Genomic DNA, 9,204 nt, shown 5'->3' on the forward strand with positions numbered 1-9,204 from the left:
TATATATATATATCTTGCAGTTCATAGTGAAAATTACATTTTAGGTCAAAAACTGTGTCATAAGTCGTTTGACACGGAAGCCTGTCCCAATTTGAAGTTCACAAGCACAAATATTGAATGTTCAGCTTGCACCACAGCCTGCATGTGTACAAACCAGTGTTGAGACAGAAGCGTGACGTGTGGTTCCACGTCATCTCCGCTACTCGGGCTGAAGACTCTGGTGCTTAGTTATCGATTTACTCTCCTAGAAACGTTTTTCTGTCTTTATAGGTTTTTCAGAAGGTAAACTAGAACGCAGTGTTTTCTGGCGGTGGGCTGTTCAGCTGTGTCAGCATTTGTACGTCCTCCAGCGTGATGTGATTTTGTTCCCTGAAACACATTAGTCTACAAAAAACTGAAAACAGCTGGAGTTATTCATTGTACTTTGGTTAAAAAATATATATATATATACTTGAAGAAAAGAAATCCCCTGGTACTGTTGTGGTAACTCGTATGATGAAAGGAACATATATTTTTTGTTTATTAAGTGCCATTTGTATGTGCAGATTACCTTGCTGAAGGTAATCTGTTATTCATATATAAAAAAAACACAAAGATATATTTTACTGGGATTTTATGCAACATGCCAACACAAGTAATGTTTCACTATAAAGTGGAAGAAAAATTATTAATGTATACAAATTTGTATTCAGCACCCTTTGCTATAACACCCATCCCACCAATTCCCTTTACAAGTCACATTATTAGCAAAAAAATCCACTTCTGTGCAATTCAAACCCAGTCTAAATATAGTTACACGGTTGCTGTGTAATTTGCCAGACTTCAACTGTGATGCATTTTTTATCTTTTTTTGTCCGTACGGTACACTGATTGTTGTCTAAATTTTGTATTTTTTCATTAGATTTTCACACATTTTCCAAAAATGCTGAGCTTCTTCTTTTTCAGGCTGTTCATCTGGATCCGAAATGCCTCGACTTTTCACACGCCTGTTCATTGTACCCCAGCTGGAACAGGGAGTTTTCCCTTAGTTAAAAATAAAAAAGCAAAAGTAAACTCATCATGCGCTTTACAACTAATTGTAAAACCCAGGAGATTGATTTGTCCGTGGATAGGATTTAATTTATGAGATTTAAAAACCAGCACCCAGCCAATCACCACAGGGTTGTGTAACTGTCGAAATAAGAATCAAGTCAAAGCTTTTTTTTTTCCCCAAGTCAGAACTTTTTCTTTTTTTTATTTAAAAAATATTCTTAACATTTCAAAAACACATTGAAAAATACAATAGTTTCATAACAGAAATAGCATATCAAAGGTTAGGAGCAAACATTCAAGAGTCACTCATTTCCCATCAGAACTCTGAAACAACTGCAATAATCATGTTTTCTTATCTTTACTACAGTTCTTCGTAAGCGCCGCTAAGAATCCTGGATAGTGCTTTCTATTATTGTTTCAGTGTTCAGAGTTTCTATGTCTAAATGACACAAAAATGTGGTTTCTCATCATTCGTCTCAAGCTCTTTCCTGAGTCAAAACAGTCTTTTAAATCTTTTAAATGCAAAAAGCACCAAAGGAAAGGCTATTATTATTATTTTTGTGTTATTACTAATGTTCGCAGTCTCTCTGCACTTGCATTGCTTTGGTCTTCACAACCCGGTGTTGTTGCTCACATCCCCTTTTTGCTGTGCTGGCTTAGAGCTCTGTTTACGCAGTACGGGATGATGCTGACGGTCACCAGGGGAACGGTTGCGCTCTTGCAGAAGGAGAGCAGGTAGAAGAGGGCTGCAGTGTGCGTGGGAGGCTTGAAGGAGTCAAACAGGTGCAGCAGGAACAGAGAGCTGAGGATGCATCCCGCTCTGGCTGACGCACTGCTGCTCTTTTTGGTCTCGGTGTACAGCGGAGAATGCAGGCCCAGGCCGAGGCCGAACAGCGTGCCCATGTTGCGCAGAAGGCTGGCGAAGGGCGTGGAGTCCAGGTGGACCCACTCTGGTCTGACACACCACTTCTGGGCTTTCTCTAGGGTCCACAGGAGGTCCACACCCACGGCCTTGAGTAGCACGTAGAAGCCCACGGCGAAGCTCGTCAGGAAGAGCGTTGTGTAGAAGTACTTCTTCATGCTGGCGTTGTAGATCCACTGAGTTCTGTTGAAGGCCTCGGCCACAATCATACCTGGAAGCATTAAAGCGCATTTAACTATTAGGCTTGACTGCAAGTGACTATCTCTTTAAGGTCCTGAAAGGTTGTACGCAAGTTCTCCACTGACCTGTTATGACTCCAGCAACGACCTGGTGGGGGAAGTGAGCAGCAATGAAAACCCTGGACAGGCAGACACACACCTGGACTCCCCAAAAGACGGACCACAGAAGAGCCTTCAGATACCTGCAAAACAACAACAACAACAACAAAATCAGACAACTTAATTCAGGTAGTTGTTTTTTGCTTTGCCCCAAATATCAGCACTCCAGATTAAAATCAGCCAACGGAACCTTTTAATGCAATATAAGAATTAATCCTTTTATCCTTTCCATATCACCAGTAATTTATCTGCCTGAAAGTAAAAACAACCCCAGGAATAACACCCAGCAGAAGTCAATGATCAACTACAGGTAGAACAGATAGTGTGTCCTGAATGATAACCTCCTGATAGAGGAAAGTGGAAAACAACTCAGACGTAATGGGAAGGAAAAGGGGGGATAAGCTAAAATAGCTAGATTTTTTAAATTTTTGTTTATTTTGTCACTTACCAATTTGTGTTTGATGATTTCTTGCTTGTCAGAATGGCGAGGATGGAAGTCACGAGGGTGTAGTAGACTCCTGCAGCTCCCATAGCGTGTCCGGAGGGACTGCCTGGATTTGCAAAGACAGAAAGCAAATATTAAAGCTACAAAACACTCCAGCTCACAGAAAGCTGCCATTTTTCAATGCTAATAATTGAGCTATTGAAAAAAACGAAATGTCGTTGTGTTGACTCCGCTGTATTTGTTCACACTCTTTTGTTGATTTGTGATATGCATCGTTACTGTCTCATCTTTCTTCTAAAAACCAGAATAAAAATATACGTTCCGCAACAAAAAAAGAAAAGTCAAGAAAGAGGGAAAAATGAAATGTAAACTACGCCGGATCTTAATATTGTTCTCTGTGATGTTTTACAGAGACATCACAGATGTATAAGACAAACTATATTTGTCTTATAGTTGTTTTATTTTTGTTCTTTGTTTTACATGCTTGCACAGCACTTTGGTCAGTGTTGCTATGTCGTATTTTAAATGCTTTAAAAATAAGGTGGCATAGCAGTGGCATGGTAATCAGTAACGCAGCCTATTAATTTTTACTTTGCAAAATAACTATTGCTAAATTACTACTGATAAATTAAACGTTCATGAATAAGCACAAAAAAGCTACTTTAAAGAATTGGCAACAAAAAGGTGTGAAATATGCAATTAAACTGCTGCAAAACACCTGAATAAATAAATAAATAAATTAATAATAATAATAATAATAATAATAATAATAATAATAATAATAATAATCAATTGTACATCAGAACGTAAATGTGTGTTCAGTAGCATCCCTCACCTGGTCCGGTCTCACAGGTCATTGGATACTGTTCAATGTGAGGACGGTCAGCGTCTGTATAATAAGCCGTCTCGTGGACCCACCAGTACGGCCTCTCTCCAAACAGAACCCTGTTGAGTGGAGAAGGAACACAAACTGTGTTGGAAGCCATAGGGGGAAAAAATGTAAACATAGTTTTGCTAAGTTCAGATGAGCATTCAACTCACCATTTAAACACCAAGTTCAGCCAGTCTCCGATAACAGCCACCCAAATGAGCTTGATGCCGACTGAGGGCCGCAGGTGGAACCACAGCGGGAAGAAGATGAAGAAGGTGTTCCTGAGGTCTGCCGCCCAGGACACCCAGAGAAACAGGCCCTGGGCGTCCTTGTAGTTGGTCTGCAGGTACCGGGTGCTGCTCACCCCAAAACCTTCCACGGCATCCATGATATCAGTGAGCATGTTTAGCAGCCTGCGGGAAGCAGAAAGGTTTCAGCCTGCTGAGTCGTGAGTGAGTTGGTTCAAAAAGAGCAAAGGACTGTTGCTATCAGTGACACAGCTGGTTGGTTTTATACCCGGGGACCCACTGCCCAAACGCATGCTCACTCTGATCTTTGGACCTTACACATGTGTAATAAAGCACCGGGAGTTTGGGAGGTTCGTCACACAAACAACTTGATGAGATAAAGGGAAAACAAAGGGACAATTGGAGTATCTCCCACTGAGTCACAGTACGTCAGCTCAAAGAAGAGGTCAAAAACCTGTGACCTCTAGGAGGATTGATAATGGCACTTTGCCGAACTTCTGTCTTTATGTGTAATCAAGTCCAACTTTTGCTTTTCATAATTCTTGAGTTATGTAATTGCTCTTTTGATGATTTGGGTGAATGGTTTTGAGATGGAGCAACCCGTTTGTGGATTGCATAAGAAGATCAAAGATTAAGCGATTGGCTTTGAGCTGAGCAGAAGAGGAGGGAACACTTGAAGATCAAACTGAACAGATGACATCAGGTTATGCATGAGAGTCCAGATAAATGGGGATATTTAATAAAATGACCTATATAGTGGGTTCATCATTAAAATTAAAAACTTTACATGTTTTCTTTCTAAGATAAACATGAACCGGAAATGATCTGCTATCTTCTACTGACTCGGCATATTAGTGACTTTAGAGCTTTTGACCTCAGCGCTAATTTTGTCACGGTAGACTATAGTGGTCTTGTTTCACTGGTAAACATATTTACTTGGGCAAGTCCCTCAGAGTAGACCAAGAATTTGTTGTAGGGACATTATATCAAATCTGGCATTTGAATGCTTTGAGACCCTCTAGAATCTGACTGGAGGATGCATGAGCACCGTTCAAGCATTGGGTGCATATATTATACTATTACTTGGACATATTTTTCAAAAGGACCACACATCTGACTTTAAAATCCTCTTCTTTTTTTTCACTGATTTTATGTCTAATTCACAGGCTGTTTGTTTCTATGTAAAGTCTAAAACATAGTTTATTCAGGAACTTTATGGTAAACTAAATACCTCTACACATTGGGATCTCTTCAATGCTAGACATTTAAAAATATGTACCAATTTTAATTCACCTGCTATTAAATCTGTCTGGACAGATGTTTTTTTTTGTATAAAAGTCATTTTATTATTTTAAAATATTCAATGAGTTGTACAGAACTTTGGTGAATTGGCTTTATTTCATAATAAGCTTTACAAATACATTTGATACTCGACCACTGGGAGCAACTGGTCTCTTTATTGATGGATTTTAACAGAAAGGGCCCCAGGAGGGGTGTAAAGGTTAAGGAACTGCCTGTCTGTACTGTCCCAAAGGTAAACAAATCCGCTAGCCTTGAGTAAAGTCCAATGGGGGTTCGCGCAGAGAACGAGCAGACAGGACATTCTGAGAGGGAGCTTTGCAGAAAGTGGTCCTTGCACGTAAGACAAAAGGAGACCAGATTGCAGCTACCGCTCGAGGTCCGAGGTCTGAGTTGCGGTATCATGGATATCCTTCACAGCTGGGGGGTTGAGCTGACCAGTCATCTGCAGACCAGATACAGCAAGTACGAGGGTCTGTTTAGCCTCGCCTCCGCCGTGGCCGATCTGCACACCACGTTCTTCTGCCTGTTTCCCGTGTGGTTCTACATGCGCAGGGACACAGGGGTCAGGCTAATCTGGGTGGCTGTCATTGGAGACTGGCTCAATTTAGTCCTGAAATGGTAAATAAACTTCCTTTTTTTTAAAATAAATAAATTAAATAAAATACAAGAGTCCTGTAAGTGCACATTAATAGCATACTGAGTGATTGAAACGATTTTTTAATGCAGGGTTCTTTCTGGAGAGAGGCCCTACTGGTGGGTTCATGAGACCCAGTTTTACGGGGCAGGAAAGGCCCCATCGCTGCAGCAGTTTCCTATCACATGTGAAACTGGACCAGGTAAGATTCAGGACAGACCTGCTGGTCACAGGATGTCTGTCTTGTTCTCAAGAATCAAGAAGTGATTGATTTCATTAGTCTAGCACAGTGAACTTCAAGTCTGTTTAATATCTATGTAAATCATTGACAGAAGGTGACTGTATCTTCTGGTTTCCAGTCAATGGATATAATATGGAAGGTTTATGAATGAATTCTCAACTTCCATGCCTTTTTGTCCACTTGTACTGTTTTTTTTATCTTTACTAGAGGGTAGTGTAACATCTTGTGTAGTACTGAGATTAATTTGAATGATATAAGAATGATTATGGCAAAACAGAAGTCCACCTTGTTATACAAGACTACTTGTTGTGTCTACTTGTGTCTTTTTCCCCCCATTTCCATAAAAATAAAAAATAAACAGCAAAATAGAGAAGACGATTGAGAACAGTGTTGCAGCGAACATTTGCAGAGATATGTCAAAACGTTCCACTTACAATAGTAGGATTATCACCAAAAGACCACAGACATAACTGGTGCATCTCACAGTAATTTGTGCATTTAGAAGAATGCATTGGGAATAAAAGTGAATACTTAAAAGAATACTTCTAAAATGACAGTTTTTGGTTTCTTTGAAATGTATTCATGTCTACACAGTAGATGAAATATAGCAACATATATATAACAATATTTTATTTCATATTCCAGGAAGCCCTTCGGGTCATGCTATGGGTGTAGCTGGTGTCTGGTATGTGATGGTCACCGCTATGCTTTCAATTGCAAAAGAAAAGCAATGCCCCTCTGTATTATACAGGTGAGTCTCTGAGTAATGCATTGGTGTATTTCTTCAACGCTCTGTCTCTTGAGAATGTTCTGGTGTTCCTGATCCTGTATTATTATCCCATTAGCTTGCTGCAGATCAGCTTATGGACCTTAATGGTTGTGGTGGTGCTGATCGTCTGCATGTCCAGGGTTTTCATGGCGGCTCACTTCCCACATCAAGTTATTGAGGGGGTCTTCACAGGTACGATGACAGTCTGAAAAATTCAAGACATCATCAGTATTACTAGGATAAAACGGGTGTAAATCTTTTGGTCTTAAAAGAACATTCACTACGTTTTATAGAAACCTTATGCTAAGACCCCGCCTCTTATTTATTCTGCAGGCATAGTGGTTGCTGGTATGGTTTCCAAGAAGAAGTGGATTTACAGAGCCAGCATGAGCAAATACCTCCTCATCACCCTCTTCTTGACTTTCTTCGCTATTGGCTTCTACCTGCTGCTTAAAATTGTCGGCGTGGACCTGCTTTGGACCCTGGACAAAGCCCAGAAATGGTGCATCAAGCCAGAGTGGATCCATCTGGACACCACGCCCTTCGCCAGCCTCCTACGTAACATGGGTAGTCTGTTTGGTCTTGGACTGGGACTGCACTCTCCCTTCTACCATGGCATCAAGAAGAACGCAAATGCTGGTTTCAAGATGGGGTGCATTATGATCGCCTTGTTCTTGCTTCATCTCTTGGATGGATGGACGTTTTCCCCAGACAACCACATGACTTTCTATATCCTATCTTTTGGTAAGAGTGCTTTTGCACTTTTAATCCCAACCACTTTAATTCCTTGGGCTCTTTGTAGGATTTGCAAAGGAATGGAGTTGGATAAGAACTTGTGATTTATATCTTATTATGTGTTTCAATTCAACTAGTGGTTTTAGTTGTTCCTTATTCGAAAGAAAACTGGGGAAACTAGCACCAGTCACTAATTGGTGAGTTACTTAAACTGTGCTGGTGAAAAAAAATAGGAGCCAGCTTGTTTTATTCTAGTTGAAAAGATGCCCTTATAGAGGCATGAGCTTAATTATCTTTGAAATACTTTCCTTAGTCCTTTCATGACAAAACAAGAATAGCACTTGAGGTATAAGCTTTTCAGCATATTGATTAAAATGTCCCAACCAAAATTTGACCATCTCTGTGCCTGTCTCCTCGCTCTCCACTCATTAGGAGAAATTTCACAAAATTTCCCTGATAAGCTGAGCTAAAATGTAAATTATCAAGCCTAGTTTGTGTCAATGTGTTGTTGAGGTAATATCTTCAACAGTTTATTTAGCAGTCCAAAAACAACCTCGAGATTTGCTTCACAGATTGTGAAGATGTTCTAAAGCGTTAACATGACAAACATAGCAAATTATTTGCAGAAGATAAGCTTTTATTGTAATGAGTTAGTTAAAACATCAATAGTCTTTTTACAGTTGATAATATACACTTTTTTGTAAATGTTTACCAAGGAAGATGGTCTAATTGTTTTTGCTAAACATAATTAAGGGACACTAATAATTTAAGAGTTAGAGTCAATTTTTCTTTCTGACGATGGCTAGAAAAAGGGTTTTGTCAATCGAGGTCATGTCTCAATACGTCACTTAAAAGAGAGTCAGCGGTAGTTTATTTGTTATTTGTTTTCATTTTCATTCGAGTTTGTATTTCAGGCAATTTTACAAGTCGCCAGAATTAGCAAAGTTTAACGGTTTAATTTGACAACTCTGTTGGTATCGGGGAAAGGAAAACAGTTTGCTTTAAGTATGTTTATTTGTTCATCAAAAAGTTACAAACAACAAATCAGCAGCTTTTTGTAGTGAGCAATTGTACACATTTGTTCGTGAAAAAAATACTTTGAAATTTCAGTGGAGGAGAGCTTACAAATACCCTAACAAGCAAAAGTAGGAGCTATAACTTAATTAGCTTGGAATGTGAAAAGGGCTATAAACAGATCAATTTATGTTACATCTTTAGCCACAGAAAGTGACGTGTAGAGAAGCAGTTCCCTATCACAAGCCATTTGCTGAGCGAATCTTAATGCATGCTTACCCATTTTATGCTGACTTTCTACAACAACTGAATTCCTTTTATATCTCACACAAAAAGTCCAGATTTCAATCTGCGATTTAATGAATTATGTGCTTTTTCTACAATAATAGCAATGACTAAAATGTTTTTGGGGATGACAGACAGATTGCTTCGTGTAACGATTTGAACTCTTTGCTTTGGTCATTAATACTGACATCAAGAGGTAAGATATATTGATGGTCTTAGAAGAGATGTTGGAGAGATATTATGTTTTATAGATCTTATGTACTATACTTTTATAATGTGCAGTCTCATTGATTCTAGTTTGTGCATTTTCCAATTTTGTCGCATGTCATTGTCATCAACATGTAATAAAAGTCTGTCGTTGTTTAACA

At 39.3% G+C, this 9,204-nt stretch overlaps 2 protein-coding genes across 2 annotated transcripts; one reads left to right on the forward strand and one right to left on the reverse strand.

The window, feature by feature from the left end:
• Positions 1 to 1,218: 1,218 nt before the first annotated feature.
• Positions 1,219 to 4,097, reverse strand: g6pc1a.2 (glucose-6-phosphatase catalytic subunit 1a, tandem duplicate 2). Its single transcript, XM_008437377.2, has 5 exons — positions 3,779 to 4,097; positions 3,573 to 3,682; positions 2,741 to 2,843; positions 2,260 to 2,375; positions 1,219 to 2,165 (listed from the first exon to the last, which is right to left on the reverse strand). The coding sequence occupies exons 1-5, from the start codon at positions 4,009 to 4,011 to the stop codon at positions 1,663 to 1,665; spliced, it is 1,065 nt and encodes a 354-aa protein (XP_008435599.1). The 5' UTR covers positions 4,012 to 4,097; the 3' UTR covers positions 1,219 to 1,662.
• Positions 4,098 to 5,287: 1,190 nt separating this feature from the next.
• LOC103481694 (glucose-6-phosphatase-like) lies at positions 5,288 to 9,204 on the forward strand. The gene is made up of 5 exons (XM_008437378.2): positions 5,288 to 5,776; positions 5,885 to 5,994; positions 6,679 to 6,784; positions 6,879 to 6,994; positions 7,136 to 9,204. The coding sequence occupies exons 1-5, from the start codon at positions 5,424 to 5,426 to the stop codon at positions 7,639 to 7,641; spliced, it is 1,191 nt and encodes a 396-aa protein (XP_008435600.2). The 5' UTR covers positions 5,288 to 5,423; the 3' UTR covers positions 7,642 to 9,204.

This window comes from Poecilia reticulata, linkage group LG19, assembly GCF_000633615.1.
Source record: "Poecilia reticulata strain Guanapo linkage group LG19, Guppy_female_1.0+MT, whole genome shotgun sequence".
Classification (NCBI taxonomy): Eukaryota; Metazoa; Chordata; class Actinopteri; order Cyprinodontiformes; family Poeciliidae; genus Poecilia; species Poecilia reticulata.